This window comes from Oncorhynchus mykiss, chromosome 2, assembly GCF_013265735.2.
Source record: "Oncorhynchus mykiss isolate Arlee chromosome 2, USDA_OmykA_1.1, whole genome shotgun sequence".
Lineage (NCBI taxonomy): Eukaryota > Metazoa > Chordata > Actinopteri > Salmoniformes > Salmonidae > Oncorhynchus > Oncorhynchus mykiss.
In genome coordinates, this window is record NC_048566.1 from 97,114,387 (window position 1) to 97,136,794 (window position 22,408).

At 46.8% G+C, this 22,408-nt stretch overlaps 1 protein-coding gene across 1 annotated transcript in view; it reads right to left on the minus strand.

Annotated features, from left to right (window-relative positions):
* Nucleotides 1-22,408, minus strand: part of LOC110502515 (reelin-like) — a 298,747-nt gene that overhangs the window by 25,180 nt on the left and 251,159 nt on the right. Inside the window, exons 31-43 of the mRNA XM_036960153.1 lie at nt 21,993-22,200; nt 21,669-21,745; nt 19,950-20,108; nt 17,526-17,720; nt 13,546-13,674; nt 12,642-12,786; nt 12,301-12,441; nt 11,771-11,948; nt 10,181-10,265; nt 9,619-9,801; nt 8,602-8,770; nt 5,160-5,265; nt 3,257-3,483 (exon numbers count right to left, since the gene is read on the minus strand). Coding sequence (XP_036816048.1) covers nt 3,257-3,483; nt 5,160-5,265; nt 8,602-8,770; nt 9,619-9,801; nt 10,181-10,265; nt 11,771-11,948; nt 12,301-12,441; nt 12,642-12,786; nt 13,546-13,674; nt 17,526-17,720; nt 19,950-20,108; nt 21,669-21,745; nt 21,993-22,200 — 2,002 coding nt within the window. The remainder of the gene's footprint in view (nt 1-3,256; nt 3,484-5,159; nt 5,266-8,601; nt 8,771-9,618; nt 9,802-10,180; nt 10,266-11,770; nt 11,949-12,300; nt 12,442-12,641; nt 12,787-13,545; nt 13,675-17,525; nt 17,721-19,949; nt 20,109-21,668; nt 21,746-21,992; nt 22,201-22,408) is intronic.

Genomic DNA, 22,408 nt, shown 5'->3' on the forward strand with positions numbered 1-22,408 from the left:
CACACACACACACACACAAACAGACACACACACACACACACACACACACACACACACACACACACACACACACACACACACACACACACACACACACACACACACACACACACACACACACACACACACACAGTAATTGAACACTGATTAGTCTGAACCTTACCACTACAAATAGACCTCAGGTAAGATCACCTCTTTGGTGAGAACTTTGCAAACATGGAGGCAGTGAGAGCGAGAGGAAGAGGAAGAGGTAGAGGTAGAGGTATAGGTAGAGGAAGAGGAAGAGAGAGAGGAGTAGGAGGAGGAGGAGGACAAGAACAAACGGGACCATGCAGTAGACGGATAAATATTTTCCGACAACATTAGGGCTACTTTGGTGGACCGTGTCATAGTAAATCACGGCCTGACGATGAGGGAGGCGGAGAGTCCAGCCCAACCTGAGTCGCTCCACGGTAGCGTCCATAATACGGACATTTAGACTGGAGAACAGGTATGTGCTTCAACGTTCTACACTAGACTGTACCTATGCAATTGTTGCACATCATTCTGCATCACAGTACAATACCACAGAGTCCTACAATATTAGGTCTATGTTCCTCAGAGAACAACAAAAACAGGTATAGCGCTGTGAAGTACATGTAATACAATTGTGATGTTACTGTGTACAGTATGACAGTACGGTATGTAAAGAAGAACCTAACCAATGACATCATATTCTTGCATTTTTCTACAGATCAAACAACACCACCATGATCCGCCTGCATCAATTACCGAGAGCCAATCGTGACAGATCACACGACATCCCGTAATAAATCAACCGTGTCAGTAGGTCGACACTCTGCCGCACCCTGCGTCGACACCAACTTTACGATGAAGCGGCCTGTACAACAGGGTTCCATTGGAGAGGAACAGCGTTGGAGTCAAAAGACCTTCGCTATGACGACGTGAGTGTCACTGGTCTATACTGTAATACAGTAATGGCAGTAGATGGTGTCCTATTGACACTGCAATGATGCATCCAGACAAAGCAGTATGTGACCTAGACAGTTGCCCCCATTCTGGTGGTGGTGGTTGGGGAGGTTGTCTGTGGGGGTAACTGCCTTGCCTGTAGCTAGTAGTTTTGACTGAATGTGTCTGAACCAACCCACCCACCCAACACACCCCCATCCTTGTGTGTAAATGTAGACATTGTAGTCCTGTGTTTTGAGTTACACCGCATTCACGGTACTGTGTGTTTAAAGTGTTTGTGTTCTGTTCACAGAGAGTCCTGGACTTTGATGCAGCTGCACAGCCTCATGAGTTGATGAAGCTGGACTCAATCTAGTTCAAATCAGACGTCGGGGCCGAACTGTTCTAGGACAAAGAGCCGTTGTGAATGTCCCTGGGCAGCGAGGAGGAATGTTATAGGACAAAGAGCCGTTGTGAATGTCCCTGGGCAGCGAGGAGGAATGTTATAGGACAGAGAGCCGTTGTGAATGTCCCTGGACAGCGCAGGGGGAATGTTATAGGACAGAGAGTCGTTGTGAATGTCCCTAGGTAGCGAGGAGGAATGTTATAGGACAAAGAGTCGTTGTGAATGTCCCTGGGCATCGTGGGGGGAACGTTATAGGACAAAGAGCCGTTGTGAATGTCCCTGGGCATCGTGGGGGGAAATATCCCCTTGTGTGCTGCCATCAGTCTTCAAGGAGTTCTCCATCACCATGGCAACCTCGGTCCATACAATATTGCACACATTATCTGGATGCACTACATAATGCAGTTGTACAGGACGGACCAGAGCAGCCCAGGTTTGTTGTCATCCGGGATAATGTTAGTTTCCACCGGGCTGCTCTGGTCAGGGACCGGTTCACCAACCGCAATACCTTCTCAGTTGTATACTTGCTCCCTTATACTCCCCATTTCTCAATCTGATTGAGGAATAATGGTGTTGGAAAGTGTATGCCCGCCAACCACATGCCCCCTGCCTCTTCTGCAAGTAATGGAAGAGGCATGCGGAGACACTGAGGTGGGGGTCAGTCCAGGGTTGGATACGCAAGGCAATATCTTCCCCGTTGCCTAGCCAGGGATGACCCCGTTGCCTAGCCAGGGATGACCCCATTGCCTAGCCAGGGATGACCCCGTTGCCTAGCCAGGGATGACCCCGTTGCCTAGCCAGGGATGACCCCGTTGCCTAGCCAGGGATGACCCCGTTGCCTAGCCAGGGATGACCCCGTTGCCTAGCCAGGGATGACCCCGTTGCCTAGCCAGGGATGATCCCGTTGCCTAGCCAGGGATGACCCCGTTGCCTAGCCAGGGATGACCCCGTTGCCTAGCCAGGGATGACCCCGTTGCCTAGCCAGGGAGGTGATGTGGCCAAACACTAACAGAAGACGGGATCCATACACCATCCAAACCATCCTTTACAATACTAATTATTTTGTTTAACACAGCACTGTAATTTTACAGTAATTATTTTTGTTTCCGTGAGTTTACAGTAACATATTGTATTGATTACTGTAATTCTACTTTTCTTCGTGTTTTTTTGTTTGTTGTTGTTGTAAAAACCTGCAATGGGGAAAAAAAAATAAGCGGTATATAATTATTTTTCTGAAGCCTTTCTACTACCATTCCAGTGTTTTACTTGCTATATTGTATTTACCTTGCCACCAAGGCCTTTTTTGCTTTGCTTTATCTTGGCCAGGTCGCAATTGTAAATGAGAACTTGTTCTCAACTTGCCTACCTGGTTAAATAAAGGTAAATAAATAAATAAATAAATAAATGTTTGTGTTTAATTGAAATGTGAGTAGATGTACTGTACTGGAACAATCTGTCACAGAAGCCTGTATGAGAACATTGAAAAGGTATACACAGTACTAAAAGACAGCAGTGTTTTGTATAAAAGTACATCAGTGTGTTGCTGCTTTGAAAGAGTTGTTCAAATGGTGCCTGCGTGTGTTATTCAAAAATACCATTTTGAAAAAGGATTGTTAGGTCTCGATTGCGGAGTATTTCATTTTGACGTAGGAAGTGAGATGTTTATCTCCAAGGGTTGTGTCTTAGTTGGCTTTGTGTGTAGAGTTTTTGACTCAATGAGCCAAATTCTGCAACAAGTGTGTAAGCAATTGCGAAAAAAAAAACCTCTAATAAAGACATTTTTTTTCTTCCCATCAGCATTTGCACAACACTTTTCGAGAAACCCAGCCTAGACTCCAAAGAGAAAAGAAAAAGCAGAAGCACAAGTTATCAGGAAAAAACAATCCCAGAAAGGAATCTCACCCGCAGAGTCTCAGCTTGCCAAAGTGGATGACCTCCCGCCTCCAGCCCTGGGTGGTTCCCGGGTAGTAGACACTGGCGGGGTGCAGCTCTGTGGAGCACAGGGAAGAGGGCTGGGGGCCTCCTGAACACAAGGGCACCAGGAGGTACCAGGTGGATCCAAAGTCCCTGGAGAATTCCAGTCGTACCGGGTTAGAGGCGGAGCTGTCTGCCGTGCAGCCCACGTTGATCTGAAATGGATCAGGTATACTTCTTATCCTGTTGCTATCATATAATTATTTAGAAGAAAAATAAACACACACCTGTTCAGGCGAGGTGCTGGCTAGCGGAGTAGAAAACTTGAAAATCAAAGAGAGCCGCACACTCTGGGAGCTCAGATGCAAAAGTTTAATATCCAAGCTGTCTTCATCAGGGATCACCATTCATTAAAATGGCATACAAAGAACAGCATACAAACAACAAATGGATAGCATTCGATCGTAGATTCATTTTCGACTACACAAGCTTACAAACAATTACAATGGCAAAGTCACAATAATCACAAGAATGGCTTCAGATCAAAGTCTACGTTGAGGCAAGGGTCCCTTTGTGTGCCATTTTTATATTTGATTATTAACCAATGATATTAGGCCACTCTTGGCCATGATTACAGACACCTGTGTCTTTTGACACTGTATAAACGAGTCATCCCGCAGTGTTTGTGATTATACCCTGATGAAGACAGCTTGGCTGTCGAAACGTTGGTAATTACATTTTTGCATCTGAGCTCCTAGAGTGTGCAGCTCTCTTTAATTTTCATATAATTATTACAATAATACATTTTGGTCATTCAGTCATCTGAGGACACAACACAGGAAAACAATTATGATATTCATTTAAGACATCTTTATCCAAAACCAAACCAGATCTACCAGTTCTATACCCACTGCCTTGAGGGAGCTTCAGCGAGAAACATTTTCAACAAACATAAAATAATTCTGGACCTCTGAAACAAGCTTACCATTTTTCTACATTTTCAAGTTCATATGATTATAATACGATTAATTATTCCTATAACATAATTATGATCATTGACCAGCCTACATCACAGAGGAGAGTAATTGTACTGACTGATTATTAATATGAATCAATCATATAAATGAGTCATTTCAAAAACCATTTGCTTTGCCCTCCACTTGTACAGTATATTAGGATTATTTTCCCCATTGAGTTCCTCTTTCAGCATTCATTATTCCTCTCCTCTTCTACCCCAGGCCTTCTCTCTCCTCTCAGTCTCTCTGTTATCTCTCTCTGTTATCTCTCTTCGTTATCTCTCTCTGTTATCTCTCTCTGTTATCTCTCTGTTCATACCCCACTTATTCCTCTACTCTTCTACCCCAGGCCTTCTCTCTCCTCTCAGTCTCTCTGTTATCTCTCTCTGTTATCTCTCTCTGTTATCTCTCTCCTCTCAGTCTCTCTGTTATCTCTCTCTGTTCATACCCCACTCATTCCTCTCCTCTTCTACCCCAGGCCTTCTCTGTCCTCTCAGTCTCTCTGTTATCCCTCTCTGTTATCGCTCTCTGTTATCTCTCCCCGTTATCTCTCTCCGTTATCTCTCTCTGTTATCTCTCCACGTTATCTCTCTCCGTTATCTCTCTCTGTTATCCCTCTCTGTTATCTCTCCCCGTTATCTCTCTCTGTTATCTCTCTCCGGTATCTCTCTCTGTTATCTCTCTCTGTTATCTCTCTCTGTTCATACCCCATTCATTTCTCTCCTCTTTCCCCATTCCTTTCCTCTTTTCCTTCACTTCTTTCCTTGCCCACTTTGTTTTCTCAAACAGCCAGTCTGTTCTCTCTCTTCTGTTCATACCTCAAACTGAATGATAGTGTTCTCGTTGGACGTGTGTGTGTGTGTGTGTGTTCATACCTCAAACTGGATAATGGTGTTCTCGTTGACGTCGATGTCTCTGGTGGTTATTGAATGTTCTCCCAGCTCACTGGATAAAAACACCATGGCCGACTCGTCCTTCTCCCTGTACACACAGAGACACAGTCCGTTGTCAACAATGCTTTGTCAGCAGGGGTCGGGCTCAAGTCCAACTCACTTCAGTCGATTCAGGAAGTACACTGACATTCCAAATCCAATTTGAATTGGATTTATTTATTTTCCGTTAACCTCTAAAAGTCTAAGTCTTTAGGGGGAAGGGTTCTAAGAAGCTAACATATTGATATTTTTTTAAATGGTCGTACCATGGAACATTTAGCTATTAGCATTTAGCTATTAGCATTTAGCTATTAGCATTTAGCATTTAGCTATTAGCATTTAGCTATTTTACATTCAATATTAGGATCCCTGTAGATATATATATATATATATATATATATATATGTATATATATATATATATATATTCATATACACATTACATTTTTCACAATAATTTGATAAAATATAGATTTAGGCTTTTATTACTATAGCACATAGAAACACATTGAATAACACATTCATAATGGCAAAACAAATAAATCATAAGGAATAGGGTTTTGAAGTGTCTGTCCTAGATCTAGGAGATGTAAGAGAGATCAGGAAATGGTGTAGTCTTTTGGATACATATTTATAACCTCTTCCTTTTTGTCGGCACAAAACTACCTCTATGGTTCTATAATACATTTACCGGTACTCCTGACATTCATGCCCACTATGTGAACACCCTACTACGTCCCTCTATCAATGGGGGCCGTCCTGAGTGCTTTATGGACGGTTTAAAATATTGTGATGGATGCCGATTGTGATAGACCTCTGTGCAACTGGTGATTTGAAATAGGCACCTGGTAACCCAAAACTACCTCTATGGTTCTATAATACATGTTAAAAAACGGTATTGGTTACCTTCAGACTCGTCCCGTGACACTGTTGAGGGTCGTAGAGCAAAACGGAGAACACCGGTGTGTTCGTGGGAATCTCTCCTTTCTATAGAGGGGGTCGGCGTTCGGCTGCTACAAACATTTTTCGTAAGAAGATTTTCAGGACAAACTGACAGACACCGCTGTAGTTTGGCTACCGTCCACCGCAGACGGGGAAGGCAGACATAGGAGGACTTGGAAGGCAGACATAGGAGGACTTGGAAGGCAGACATAGGAGGACGTGGAAGGCAGACATAGGAGGACGTGGAAGGCAGACATAGGAGGACGTGGAAGGCCTACATAGGAGGACTTGGAAGGCCGACATAGGAGGATGTGGAAGGCCGACATAGGAGGATGTGGGAGGCCGACATAGGAGGATGTGGATGGTTCGACATAGGAGGACGTGGAAGGTTCGACATAGGAGGACGTGGAAGGCAGACATAGGAGGACGTGGAAGGCAGACATAGGAGGACGTGGAAGGCAGACATAGGAGGACGTGGAAGGCAGACATAGGAGGACGTGGAAGGCAGACATAGGAGGACGTGGAAGGTTCGACATAGGAGGACTTGGAAGGTTCGACATAGGAGGATGTGGGAGGCCGACATAGGAGGGCGTGGAAGGTTCGACATAGGAGGACTTGGAAGGTTCGACATAGGAGGATGTGGGAGGCCGACATAGGAGGATGTGGATGGTTCGACATAGAAGGATGTGGGAGGCCGACATAGGAGGACTTGGAAGGCCGACATAGGAGGACTTGGAAGGCTGACATAGGAGGACTTGGAAGGTTCGACATAGGAGGATGTGGAAGGCCGACATAGGAGGATGTGGAAGGCCGACATAGGAGGATGTGGAAGGTTCGACATAGGAGGATGTGGAACGTTCGACATAGGAGGATGTGGAAGGTTCGACATAGGAGGATGTGGAAGGTTCGACATAGGAGGATGTGGAAGGCCGACATAGGAGGATGTGGAAGGCCGACATAGGAGGATGTGGAAGGTTCGACATAGGAGGATGTGGAAGGTTCGACATAGGAGGATGTGGAAGGTTCGACATAGGAGGATGTGGAAGGTTCGACATAGGAGGATGTGGAAGGTTCGACATAGGAGGACGTGGAAGGCCGACATAGGACGACGTGGAAGGTTCGACATAGGAGGATGTGGGAGGCCGACATAGGAGGACGTGGAAGGTTCGACATAGGAGGATGTGGAAGGCCGACATAGGAGGACTTGGAAGGTTCGACATAGGAGGATGTGGAAGGCCGACATAGGAGGACTTGGAAGGTTCGACATAGGAGGATGTGGAAGGTTCGACATAGGAGGACGTGGAAGGTTCGACATAGGAGGATGTGGAAGGTTCGACATAGGAGGATGTGGAAGGCCGACATAGGAGGACTTGGAAGGTTCGACATAGGAGGATGTGGAAGGTTCGACATAGGAGGACGTGGAAGGTTCGACATAGGAGGACGTGGAAGGCCGACATAGGAGGACTTGGAAGGTTCGACATAGGAGGACGTGGAAGGTTCGACATAGGAGGATGTGGAAGGCCGACATAGGAGGACGTGGAAGGTTCGACATAGGAGGATGTGGAAGGTTCGACATAGGAGGACGTGGAAGGTTCGACATAGGAGGATGTGGAAGGCCGACATAGGAGGATGTGGAAGGTTCGACATAGGAGGACGTGGAAGGTTCGACATAGGAGGACGTGGAAGGTTCGACATAGGAGGATGTGGAAGGTTCGACATAGGAGGACGTGGAAGGTTCGACATAGGAGGATGTGGAAGGTTCGACATAGGAGGATGTGGAAGGTTCGACATAGGAGGACGTGGAAGGTTCGACATAGGAGGATGTGGAAGGTTCGACATAGGAGGACGTGGAAGGTTCGACATAGGAGGATGTGGAAGGCCGACATAGGAGGATGTGGAAGGTTCGACATAGGAGGATGTGGAAGGTTCGACATAGGAGGACGTGGAAGGTTCGACATAGGAGGACGTGGAAGGTTCGACATAGGAGGACGTGGAAGGTTCGACATAGGAGGACGTGGAAGGTTCGACATAGGAGGATGTGGAAGGTTCGACATAGGAGGACGTGGAAGGTTCGACATAGGAGGATGTGGAAGGCCGACATAGGCGGATGTGGGAGGTTCGACATAGGAGGACGTGGAAGGCTGACAGGAGGACGTGGAAGGCCGAACTTAGGAGGACTTGGAAGGATTGAGACGCAGCCCATGCAAAGATGATTTCTCTAGTTTTTAAACAGACAGATTTGGATGGGGATTTGTTTTATTTACATGACTTAGATTGATGCACAGGTGCATCAATAGACTCTTAAGGAAACCCTAAACTACGATGTTAGTTTACTTCCTGAATTGACTGATTTGAAGTGGACTATGACCAAACACACAGAGATAAGGTCTGGAGGTACAGTGGAAGGCCTTCACAGTGTAGAAGAGGCAGGTGGTACTACTCACAGGCCACTCTTCTGGTAAGGGCAGTAGAGTCCAGTGTTGCCTCCTGGGTAGAAGAGCCAGTTGTAGTTTTGGGGTCCGCCCTCGAAGTTGTCTGAGACTACGGGAGGGTTGTTGAGCGAGCTGCCGTCGATGATCAGGTCATCAATCACCCACACCTCCTCTTTCTTACCTACAGGAGACATATATAACCAGCCAGACATACAGTGTGTCCCCACCATATCCCACTGGGCAAAAAAACTGGTTGAATCAACGTTGTTTCCATGACATTTTCAACCAAGAAATTCTATGTGATGACGTTGAATCAATGTGAAAAACTGACTGGATTTGCAAAAGTCATCAAGGGGAAATGTTGTATTTGTTTCACACAACGTTTAACCTAAATGACCAGTACTCCTTACTGTTTTCTGTTGTGTTGCTATTTTCTATTTAGAAATGTTCTTACTTTTTAACCCTGCATAGTTGGTTAAAGGCTTGTAAAAGGGAACATTTCACGGTAACGTCTGCACCTGTTGTATTCGGCAGCATGTGACAAAATAAAAATAGGTATTTTATTTTATTTGACAAGAGTGACAACTCAACCAAATAGTAAATCAAAACTAGACGTTGAACTGATGTCGGTACCCCAGCGGGATGTGATGGTTTTAAGAATGTGTGTTAAAGGGTCTACTGCACCACCAAGTAGGTGTGTGTGTGTGTGTTTGTGTGTGTGTGTCTCTGTGTGTGTGTGTGTGTGTGTGTGTGTGTGTGTGTGTCTCTGTGTGTGTGTGTGTGTCTGTGTGTGTGTGTGTGTGTGTGTCTCTGTGTGTGTGTGTGTGTGTGTGTGTGTGTGTGTCTCTGTGTGTGTGTGTGTGTGTCTCTGTGTGTGTGTGTGTGTGTATGTGTGTGTGTGTGTGTCCCTCTGTGTGTGAGTCCCTCTGTGGGTGAGTCCCTCTGTGTGTGTGTGTGTGTGTGTGTGTGTGTCTCTGTGTGTGTCTCTTTGTGTGTGTGTGTTTGTGTGTCCCTGTATACTCTACTCACCACTGTTGTAGGGCTGCCAGAGCCTGAAGCGGGTAGCGTTGGTCTGGGCCCTGGCAGGCAGAGGGAGGTGTAGGAACAGCGTGTCAGTCGAGGTGGGGAAGTAGAACTCATCTAACAGCAACCAGCTGATTCCTCCGTTCACTGAGTACTGCAGCAGCACCGAGTGGGACCGTTCTGGGACACCTGGGAAACAGAACACACAGAGTCAACATGCTGTACAACATGCTGTGGCGGGCCGGGCGCAGTGCACGCTAACCAGGTCGCCAGGTGCACGGTGTTTCCTCCGACACATTGGTGCGGCTGGCTTCCGGGTTGGATGCGCGCTGTCTTAAGAAGCAGTGCGGTTGGGTTGTGTTTCAACCTTCGTCTCCCCCCCTTGAGCCCGTACGGGAGTTGTAGCGATGAGACAAGATAGTAGCTTCTAACAATTGGATACCACGAAATTGGGGAGAAAAAGGGGTAAAAAAAAACAAACACAAAACACACACAACTTCAAACGTACAGCATGTATGATAACTGCAAGCGGATAGAGACAGAATGTGTGTGAAATCGAGTGACCCACCCTTAGTGATGAACTTGAAGGAGAACTGGATGTAAAGTGTGCTGGTACAGTCCAGGTCCCTAGACACCAACATACGTAGACCTTCCTACAAAATCCAGGAAAACAGAAAGAGAAATTAAGATTATTTATAATCAATGAGAAGGTCCCTAGACACAGTACAGTCCAGGTCCCTAGACACAGTACAATCCAGGTCCTGAGACACCAACATACGTAGTTAGACCTTCCTACAAAATCCAGGAAAACAGAAAGAGAAATTAAGATTATTTATAATCAATGAGAAAGTACACTTACTGAGTCTTCTAGGGAAAATGCTGTGTATGTACTGTCAAAGCTCTTCTCTGTTCCGACACCCCATTGGTGAAACCAGCTTCTCCCCCTGAAGCTAGGACAACAGAGTCCCTGTCCATCTTCCCCCTGAAGCTAGGACAACAGAGTCCCTGTCCATCTTCCCCCCTGAAGCTAGGAATACAGAGTCCCCTGTCCATCTTCCCCCTGAAGCTAGGACAACAGAGTCCCCTGCCCATCTTCCCCCTGAAGCTAGGACAACAGAGTCCCTGTCCATCTTCCCCCCTGAAGCTAGGAATGCAGAGTCCCCTGTCCATCTTCCCCCTGAAGCTAGGACAACAGAGTCCCTGTCCATCTTCCCCCTGAAGCTAGGACAGCAGAGTCCCTGTCCATCTTCCCCCTGAAGCTAGGACAGCAGAGTCCCTGCCCATCTTCCCCCTGAAGCTAGGACAGCAGAGTCCCTGTCCATCTTCCCCCTGACTCTAGGACAGCAGAGTCCCTGTCCATCTTCCCCCTGAAGCTGGGACATCAGAGTCCCTCCCCATCTTCTCCCTGAAGCTAGGACAGCAGTCCCTGTCCATCTTCTCCCTGAAGCTAGGACAGCAGAGTCCCTGTCCATCTTCCCCCTGAAGCTAGGACATCAGAGTCCCCTGTCCATCTTCCCCCCTGATGCTAGGACAGCAGAGTCCCCTGTCCATCTTCCCCCTGAAGCTAGGACATCAGAGTCCCCTGTCCATCTTCCCCCCTGATGCTAGGACAGCAGAGTCCCCTGTCCATCTTCCCCCTGAAGCTAGGACAGCAGAGTCCCCTGTCCATCTTCCCCCCTGATGCTAGGACAGCAGAGTCCCTGTCCATCTTCCCCCTGAAGCTAGGACAGCAGAGTCCCTGCCCGTCTTCCCCCCTGATGCTGGGACAGCAGAGTCCCTGCCCGTCTTCTGAAAACATCTGAAACTCTGTCTCATTAAATAGTATCTATAAGGAGACATCCCAGTCATTCTTGTTCCACCACCCCATCACTAGTCTTTCAATCATGTACTTACTACGACTGTGATATGTGGTTGTTCTCATCTTAGCTATCTTAAGATGGATGCAATGTAGCATCTCCTAAGTGACTAAAATGTCAAAAAGTGTGAGTGTGTGGATGCACGCATCTTCTCTCTCCTCTCTCCAGGTCTCCTCTAGGACTTTCAGAGAGATGTGTCCCTAGTTTGATGTTTTTTTTCTTTGGTCGTTATTTATCACATATTTATCACATAAAACCAGTGTGTGTACAGTGTACAGTACAGTATACAGCAGGAATCCTACCCCTTTGAAGATGAGGGCGGTGCCAGATTTGAGGGGCTCCCCGCTGAGCGTTCCCCTCTCAGCCCCGTACACCTCGGGCCACTGCTCCGACGCCAGGTTCTCGTTGAAGTCTTCTCTCAGGATGGAGGGGAGGGGGGCCAGGGGCACGCAGTGGGCCCCGCCGTAACCATGGTCACACCTGAGAGAGAGAGAGAGAGAGAGAGAGAGAGAGAGAGACAGAGAGAGAGAGGGGGAGAGAGAGAGAGAGAGGGGGAGAGAGAGAGAGATAGAGAGAGATCTTTCATCCCAACAACCCTTCACCCTCATGAAACGTACTAACCAGTTGCTGTACCAACACCAATAGTCTTGGCTAAAGAAAGGCGGCTTCAAGCATCTTGTTTTTGTTAACTTGTACTTGTAAATTGTGTAAAGGCCTCCCGTGAAAGAAGCCTCAGCCTCAATAAGACTCCCAATGAAAATGAAGGTAAATTAAATTTTAAAAAATTAAAACATGCAGAGTGCCTTATAGTGTCTGTGTGTGTGTAACTCACACACAGCGTCCGTTGTCACAGAGTCCGTGTCCAGAGCACATCCAGGGACAGCCAGGGGCCAGCAGCACGTTGTCCAAGGCCCAGCCATCAGCTCCGGGGATGAAGTGAGGCTGGATCCACCTGAACCGTGTCCTGGGAGAACTGAAAACATTGCATTTGGAAAGGTGAGTCACGACAAAAACTCTCTCCATGATAAAAAAAAATAAAATGTGCTGTCAACATTATCTCAAGTTTAAAACATGATCTGGCATATTATTTATTTTTTTTTTTGGGGGGGGGGGGGGGTCTTAACAAGGACACACAGATTGGACCTGGAAACAGGGTCACAAGGTCGTACGTACTTGGCAGCGCTGGGCAGATACACTGTAACCCTCCTCCAACGGGTGTACCGCGTAGCGGTGTACACAGAGTTCATAGTGTAGCCGGTACAACCGATGGCAGGGGGCACACACTCTGGGGTGAGCAGGGCCCAGTGGCGCCCGCAGTCTGTAGGGTGGCATCATGTTGTATTTACTTTCAGAAATTAACATTAACAAACACATATACACATATAATGCCTTATAATACACATGTAATGCCTTATAATGCCTTATAATGCCTTATAATACACATGCAATGCCTTATAAAACACATATGGTGCCTTATAATACACATATAATGCCTTATAATACACATGTAATGCCTTATAATGCCTTATAATACACATATAATGCCTTATAACACACATGTAATGCCTTATAATGCCTTATAATACACATGTAATGCCTTATAAAGCCTTATAATACACATGTAATGCCTTATAATGCCTTATAATACATATGTAATGTCTTATAATGCCTTAGAATGCCTTATAATACACATGTAATGCCTTATAATGCCTTACAATGCCTTATAATACACATGTCATGCCTTATAATGCCTTATAATGCCTTATAATACACATGTCATGCCTTATAATGCCTTATAATGCCTTATAATACACATGCCATGCCTTATAATGCCTTATAATGCCTTATAATACACATGTCATGCCTTATAATGCCTTATAATGCGTTATAATACACATGTAATGCCTTATAATGCCTTATAATACACATGTAATGCCTTATAATACACATGTAATGCCTTATAATACACATATAATGCCTTATAATACACATGTCATGCCTTATAATACACATGTAATGCGTTATGATGCATGTATAGTTTCTAAAGGCTGATTCAGGAAGGTATAGAGTGTGATACCTGTGGAAAACTCCAGCCTGACACCATGAGAGGACGTGACTGTCTTACTGCAACCCATAGACAGGTCAAACTGCAGGAAGGAAGAGCCAGACACTTCAAAGTCCCAGCTCTCAGCGTACCGTGGCTTCTCTGGAGAGGCAGAGAGGCAGAGAGAGAGAGGGACATGGTTAACATAGGGGCTAGTTCATGGGTTAGGGATGGCTTACAGTGTCCCAGCTCTCAGCGTACCGTGGCTTCTCTGGAGAGGCAGAGAGGCAGAGAGAGAGAGGGACATGGTTAACATAGGGGCTAGTTCATGGGTTAGGGATGGCTTACCGTGTCCCAGCTCTCAGCGTACCGTGGCTTCTCTGGAGAGGCAGAGAGTGGTTAGAGTGGAGGGGCGGCAGGTAGACTAGTGGTTAAAGTGGAGGGGCGGCAGGTAGCCTAGTGGTTAGAGTGGGGGGGCGGCAGGTAGACTAGTGGTTAGAGTGGAGGGGCGGCAGGTAGACTAGTGGTTAGAGTGGAGGGGCGGCAGGTAGCCTAGTGGTTAGAGTGGAGGGGCGGCAGGTAGACTAGTGGTTAGAGTGGAGGGGCGGCAGGTAGACTAGTGGTTAGAGTGGAGGGGCGGCAGGTAGCCTAGTGGTTAGAGTGGAGGGGCGGCAGGTAGCCTAGTGGTTAGAGTGGAGGGGCGGCAGGTAGACTAGTGGTTAGAGTGGAGGGGCGGCAGGTAGACTAGTGGTTAGAGTGGAGGGGCGGCAGGTAGCCTAGTGGTTAGAGTGGAGGGGCGGCAGGTAGACTAGTGGTTAGAGTGGAGGGGCGGCAGGTAGACTAGCGGTTAGAGTGGAGGGGCGGCAGGTAGCCTAGTGGTTAGAGTGGAGGGGCGGCAGGTAGACTAGCGGTTAGAGTGGCGGGGCGGCAGGTAGACTAGTGGTTAGAGTGGAGGGGCGGCAGGTAGACTAGTGGTTAGAGTGGAGGGGCGGCAGGTAGCCTAGTGGTTAGAGTGGAGGGGCGGCAGGCAGACTAGTGGTTAGAGTGGAGGGGCGGCAGGTAGACTAGTGGTTAGAGTGGAGGGGTGGCAGGTAGTCTAGTGGTTAGAGTGGAGGGGCGGCAGGTAGCCTAGTGGTTAGAGTGGATTGGCGGCAGGTAGCCTAGCGGTTAGAGTGGAGGGGCAGCAGGTAGCCTAGTGGTTAGAGTGGAGGGGCGGCAGGTAGCCTAGTGGTTAGAGTGGAGGGGCAGCAGGTAGTCTAGCGGTTAGAGTGGAGGGGCGGCAGGTAGGCTAGCGGTTAGAGTGGAGGGGCGGCAGGTAGTCTAGTAGTTAGAGTGGAGGGGCGGCAGGTAGACTAGTGGTTAGAGTGTTGGACTTGTAACCGAAAGGTTGCAAGATCGAATCCCCCGAGCTGACATGGTAAAAATCAGTACTTCTTCCCCTGAACAAGGCAGTTAACCCCACTGTTCGTTCCTAGACCGTCATTGAAAATGAGAATTTGTTCTTAACTGACTTGCCTAGTAAAATAAAGGTCAAAAAAAATAATAATGGAGGGGGTTTAGGGGTTAGAAGTCAGAGTCTACTCTGCAGTATGATGAGTTTCTATAGCTGCTTTCTCAATTGTCCCCCCCCCCCCATCCTTCATTGCACTGATGTGAAAGACGTGACCAGCTGAAGGCCAATGTAAGGATGAGGCCAATGTAAGGATGAGGCCAATGTAAGGATGAGGCCAATGTAAGGATGAGGCCCAATGTAAGGATGAGGCCAATGTAAGGATGAGGCCCAATGTAAGGATGAGGCCAATGTAAGGATGAGGCCAATGTAAGGATGAGGCCCAATGTAAGGATGAGGCCCAATGTAAGGATGAGGCCAATGTAAGGAGGAGCTTTCTCCATATCAGAGGGATGAAGAGACTTCCATCAAGGATCGATGACAGGGGTTTGTGTGACTCACTGTCTGTTGAAATGGACAGACAGTCCACTGTGACCTCTCCCCCGTCCTTCTGTCTGTTTATCAAATCAAGGTTTATTTGTTACGTGCGTCGAATACAACAGGTATTCAGTGAATTACACTGAATACCTACAGTGAAATGCTTACTTACTGTAGAGAGGCTATATACAGTAGAGAGACTATATACAGTAGAGGCTATAGACAGTAGAGAGACTATATACAGTAGAGAGGCTATATACAGTAGAGGCTATAGACAGTAGAGAGACTATATACAGTAGAGAGGCTATATACAGTAGAGAGGCTATATACAGTAGAGAGACTATATACAGTAGAGAGGCTATAGACAGTAGAGAGACTATACACAGTAGAGAGGCTATATACAGTAGAGAGGCTATATACAGTAGAGAGGCTATAGACAGTAGTGAGGCTATATACAGTATTGAGGCTATATACAGTAGAGAGGTTATATACAGTAGTGAGGCTATATACAGTATTGAGGCTATATACAGTAGAGAGGCTATATACAGTAGAGAGGCTATATACAGTAGAGACGCTATATACAGTAGTGAGGCTATATACAGTAGAGAGGCTATATACAGTAGAGAGACTATATACAGTAGAGAGGCTATATACAGTAGAGAGGCTATATACAGTAGAGAGGCTATATACAGTAGAGAGACTATACACAGTAGAGAGGCTATATACAGTAGAGAGGCTATATACAGTAGAGAGGCTATAGACAGTAGTGAGGCTATATACAGTATTGAGGCTATATACAGTAGAGAGGTTATATACAGTAGTGAGGCTATATACAGTATTGAGGCTATATACAGTAGAGAGGCTATATACAGTAGAGAGGCTATATACAGTAGAGACGCTATATACAGTAGTGAGGCTATATACAGTAGAGAGGCTATATACAGTAGAGAGGCTATACACAGTAAAGAGGCTATACACAGTAGAGAGGCTATACACAGTAGAGAGGCTATATACAGTAGAGAGGCTATATACAGTAGAGAGGCTATATACAGTAGAGAGGCTATATACAGTAGAGAGGCTATATACAGTAGAGAGGCTATAGACAGTAGTGAGGCTATATACAGTATTGAGGCTATATACAGTAGAGAGGTTATATACAGTAGTGAGGCTATATACAGTATTGAGGCTATATACAGTAGAGAGGCTATATACAGTAGAGAGGCTATATACAGTAGAGACGCTATATACAGTAGTGAGGCTATATACAGTAGAGAGGCTATATACAGTAGAGAGACTATATACAGTAGAGAGGCTATATACAGTAGAGAGGCTATATACAGTAGAGAGGCTATATACAGTAGAGAGGCTATATACAGTAGAGAGACTATACACAGTAGAGAGGCTATATACAGTAGAGAGGCTATATACAGTAGAGAGGCTATAGACAGTAGTGAGGCTATATTCAGTATTGAGGCTATATACAGTAGAGAGGTTATATACAGTAGTGAGGCTATATACAGTATTGAGGCTATATACAGTAGAGAGGCTATATACAGTAGAGAGGCTATATACAGTAGAGACGCTATATACAGTAGTGAGGCTATATACAGTAGAGAGGCTATATACAGTAGAGAGGCTATACACAGTAAAGAGGCTATACACAGTAGAGATGCTATACACAGTAGAGAGGCTATATACAGTAGAGAGGCTATATACAGTAGAGAGGCTATATACAGTAGAGAGACTATATACAGTATTGAGGCTATATACAGTAGAGAGGCTATAGACAGTAGTGAGGCTATATACAGTAGAGAGGCTATATACAGTAGAGAGGCTATATACAGTAGAGAGGCTATATACAGTAGAGAGGCTATAAACAGTAGAGAGGCTATATACAGTATTGAGGCTATATACAGTAGAGAGGCTATATACAGTAGAGAGGCTATATACAGTAGAGAGGTTATATACAGTAGAGATGCTATATACAGTAGAGAGGCTATAGACAGTGGTGAGGCTATATACAGGCACCGGTTAGTCGGGCTAATTTATGTGTGTGTGTGTGTGTGTACGCAGTAGCTTGACTCACTGTCTGTGGCATCGGAGTAGAAGGACAGAGCCGTGTCCAGAGACAAACAGTCCACTGTGACCTCTCCCCCCTGGACACGGTACCAGTTGTGTCTGAGAGGGGACGTCCCGGCGAACTTGTCATGGAAACCAGTCCTGGAACTGTCGTTCATACCGATCAGAACATCATCCATGGCCCACTGGGCTGAGTGTTTACCTGCGGAGAGACAGAGATACTATGTATGACGCTTGACCCTTGACCCTTGTCACCCTATTGACCTTTCCAGCACGTTTCCAGATTTTAAAAAATGGTGGATGCATAACAAGGCCAGCTCAGTTTGGTTTGGCTCGTCTCAGTTTGGTTTGGCTCGGCTCAGTTTGGTTTGGCTCGGCTCGGGCCAGTTGTGTGAAAGGTATAAGAGTAGTTCTATTTCCTGTATACTGTGGACTGTGAGAGTAGATCTATTTCCTGTATACTGTGGACTGTAAGAGTGGTTCTATTTCATGTATACTGTGGGCTGTAAGAGTTGTTATATTTCCTGTATACTGTGGACTGTAAGAGTAGTTCTATTTCCTGTATACTGTGGACTGTAAGAGTAGTTCTATTTCCTGTATATTGTGGACTGTAAGAGTAGTTCTATTTCCTGTATACTGTGGACTGTAAGAGTGGTTCTATTTCCTGTATACTGTGGACTGTAAGAGTAGTTTTATTTCCTGTATTCTGTGGACTGTAAGAGTAGTTCTATTTCCTGTATACTGTGGGCTGTAAGAGTAGTTCTACTTCCTGTATGCTGTGGGTGTCACAGATCCTTCTGGAACTTTCATTGTGCACACCAGGACCCTGTTCCCACTGTTTGTACTTGTATATATGTGTCTGTTGTTCACCATGGTGCTGTCCAGTATTGTTACCATGTCTGTTGGTCACCATGGTGCTGTCCAGTATTGTTACCATGTCTGTTGGTCACCATGGTGCTGTCCAGTATTGTTACCATGTCTGTTGTTCACCATGGTGCTGTCCAGTATTGTTACCATGTCTGTTGGTCACCATGGTGCTGTCCAGTATTGTTACCATGTCTGTTGGTCACCATGGTGCTGTCCAGTATTGTTACCATGTCTGTTGGTCACCATGGTGCTGTCCAGTATTGTTACCATGTCTGTTGGTCACCATGGTGCTGTCCAGTATTGTTACCATGTCTGTTGGTCACCATGGTGCTGTCCAGTATTGTTACCATGTCCATTGGTGCGTGAGAGTACCTGTGCTGTGTGTTTGGGCTTTCGTGCCCTTGTGGATTGCGAAGATGATTACGGGTCCAGTCCCGTGTGTTAATCATTGTGCGCTTGTGTTATTTATTTGAGGTACTCCTCTTTTGTTTTGGGTTTCTACCCTGTGTTTTATATAGTGTTTGTTTGGTCTTCGTCCCGTGTGTTAATCATTGTGTGTTATTTATTTGAGGTTCTCCTCCCTCTTTTGTTTTGGGTTTCAACCCTGTGTTTTTGTGAAGTGTTTGTTTGGTCTTCATCCCCAGGCCTTTACACGGCACGCCGTAATTTGGGCTAAATAAAAAACCCTGTTACACATTCCTGCGCCTGTCTCCTGAATCATTCATACCAATGTGACAGTTGGCTATAAGAGCAGTTCTCTGTCCTGTATACTGTGGGCTATAAGAAGCTGGTCTGACTCCTCACCTTGCTGTGGGCTATAAGAGGCAGGTCTGACTCCTCACCTTGCTGTGGGCTATAAGAGGCAGGTCTGACTCCTCACCTTGCTGTGGGCTATAAGAGGCAGGTCTGACTCCTCACCTTGCTGTGGGCTATAAGAGGCAGGTCTGTCTCCTCACCTTTCTGTGGGCTATAAGAGGCAGGTATGACTCCTCACCTTGCTGTGGGCTATAAGAGGCAGGTCTGACTCCTCACCTTGCTGTGGGCTATAAGAGGCAGGTCTGACTCCTCACCTTGCTGTGGGCTATAAGAGGCAGGTATGACTCCTCACCTTGCTGTGGGCTATTAGAGGCAGGTCTGACTCCTCACCTTGCTGTGGGCTATAAGAGGCAGGTCTGACTCCTCACCTTGCTGTGGGCTATAAGAGGCAGGTCTGTCTCCTCACCTTTCTGTGGGCTATAAGAGGCAGGTATGACTCCTCACCTTGCTGTGGGCTATAAGAGGCAGGTCTGACTCCTCACCTTGCTGTGGGCTATAAGAGGCAGGTCTGACTCCTCACCTTGCTGTGGGCTATAAGAGGCAGGTATGACTCCTCACCTTGCTGTGGGCTATTAGAGGCAGGTCTGACTCCTCACCTTGCTGTGGGCTATAAGAGGCAGGTATGACTCCTCACCTTGCTGTGGGCTATTAGAGGCAGGTCTGACTCCTCACCGTGCTGTGGGCTATAAGAGGCAGGTATGACTCCTCACCTTGCTGTGGGCTATTAGAGGCAGGTCTGACTCCTCACCTTGCTGTGGCTGCCACCAGCGGAACACTGTGTAAGGGGTCTTGGCGGCTGGAGGCAGTTCAATGGTCACCACCTGGGGTTCCAGGAAGGAGCCAAAGTCCAGCTCTCTCAGGAACTGCCACTGCACCCCGTTGTTGGTTGAGAACTGGACAACCACTCCTGGAGGACCAGATGAGAAAAGAGAAGGAGACGGGGGGCAGGAGGAGGAGAGATGGGGACAGGAGGAAGATAGGAGGGGGGAGGACATGAGGAGGAGGAGGAGAGGAGGGGGGGAGAGGAGGAGGGGGGAGGAGAGATGGGAACAGGAGGAAGAGAGGAGGGGGGAGGACATGAGGAGGAGGAGGGGAGGAGGAGGAGAGGAGGGGGGAGAGGAGGAGGGGGGAGGAGATGAGGAGGAGGAGGAGGAGGAGGAGGGGAGGAGGAGGAGAGGAGGAGGAGAGGAGGGGGAGAGGAGGGGGGAAGATGAGGAGGGGGGAGGAGAGGAGGAGGAGGAGGAGGGGAGGAGGAGGAGAGAAGGAAAGGGAGAGGAGTTAGGAGAAGAGGAGGAGGAGGGGAGGAGAGGAGGAGGAGAGGAGGAGAGGAGGGGAAGAAGAGGAGGGGAGGAGGAGGAGAGGAGGAGGAGAGTAGGAGGAGAGGAGGAGAGGAGGAGAGGAGGAGGAGGAGAGGAGGAGAGGAGGAGAGGAGGAGAGTAGTAGGAGAGGAAGAGAGGAGGAGAGGAGGAGGAGAGTAGGAGAGGAGGAGGAGAGGAGGAGGAGCGGAGGAGAGGAGGAGAGTAGTAGGAGAGGAGGAGAAAGGTCAGAAATAAAGAATACAATACAACAATACTGTCCTTTAAAATCCATGAAGGGATGAGAATAAGTAACTAAGTCCTCACGTTCTCATTGGTAAGGTGCATTATGGGTCGTACAGTACATCATGTTGCCCTCCTCACAGACATCTGGGAGATGACTAAAGGTCTGACTCAAAAATCTAAATATCTTTGTGATTCAGAATACGCTGACACAGATTTTTTTAAAGAACACCATCATTGTTTGATTCTAACTTTTAAAAAGGATCTGCTGAAACACAAGACTTCAATGGTGGATCAAATGGACAGGAGACACAGGGCAGGAAAAAGACCTGGAGCTACTGAATATAACCCACACTGCAGTGTCAGTAAACCACCACACGGTGGAAGCAGAGAGACTCATTGAGTTCGGCTATGAGTTTAGAGAGAGACCTCCTGCCCAATGTATGACCATATTAGAGAGACATATTTCCCTCAGATTACACAGATCACAAAGAATTCGAAAACAAATCCAATTTTGATAAACTCCCATATCTACTGGGTGAAATCCCACAGTGTGCCATCACAGCAGCAAGATTTGTGACCTGTTGCCACGAGAAAAGGGCAACCAGTGAAGAACACACACCATTGTAAATACAACCCATATTCATGCTTATTTCTTTTATCTTGTACATTGTTAAAACACTGTATATATATAATATGACATTTGTAATGTCTTTATTGTTTTGAAACTTCTGTATGTGTAATGTTTACTGTTAATTTTAATTGTTTATTTCACTTTTGTATATTATCTACCTAACTTGCTTTGGCAATGTTAACACATGTTTCCCATGCCGATAAAGCCCCTTGAATTGAATTGAATTGAATTGAATTGAATTGAGAGCTTAAGTGGGACATCGTCAGTAGCGATGGTGATGGTGATGGTCAGTCACCTTCGTTGCGGGAGCGGGGTCTAGTGCAGGTGGGTCCGACGTTCTTCCCTCCGATCCGGACGTAGAACTGCACCAGCCTGCATGGACAGACGGACGGACGGGACGGACAGACAAGACAAGACACACAGGAGGACACGGGGTTTTAGTTCACTGGAAACTGGAACGGGGATCTACAGTTCTGTGTTTTGCAGGCTTTTGTTCCAGACCAGCACTAATTGTCTAAACTGACCAGGATTTTAGCTAAAGAGTTTAAGGAAGAAAAAGGAAGAAAAGCAACACCTCTGTGGTGTAAAGCTGATCACCCAGGAGAACGTGCGTACTGACCGTGTGTTGGTAGTATCCAGGGTGACAGTCAGTGCCTGTCTTTTCCCAGAGCTGCTGAAGTACAGGGCTTTGCCCTCGCTGATGGTACCGCAGCCGCCTCCAACCTGACCCCCACTCAGGCTCTGCCACAGCGGGCTCAGCTTGCTCTCAAAGCCCTCCACCAGCTCTGTGGGACTGGCCACTGCTGGCACACAGCTGTCCTGTTCCACTGGGGAACACACAGACACACAAGAGAAAGCAACACATTGTTTATCACAATCACTAAACTGTTTTCAACAACTCCCATTCTCAACTATCAGAGATGTCCACTCTTCCTTCTCCATTTCACCATCTATTTTTCTCCTCTCTCCCTCTCTCTCTCTCTCTCTCCCTCCCCTCTCTCTCTCTACCCCCTCTCTCTCTCTCTCTCTACCCTC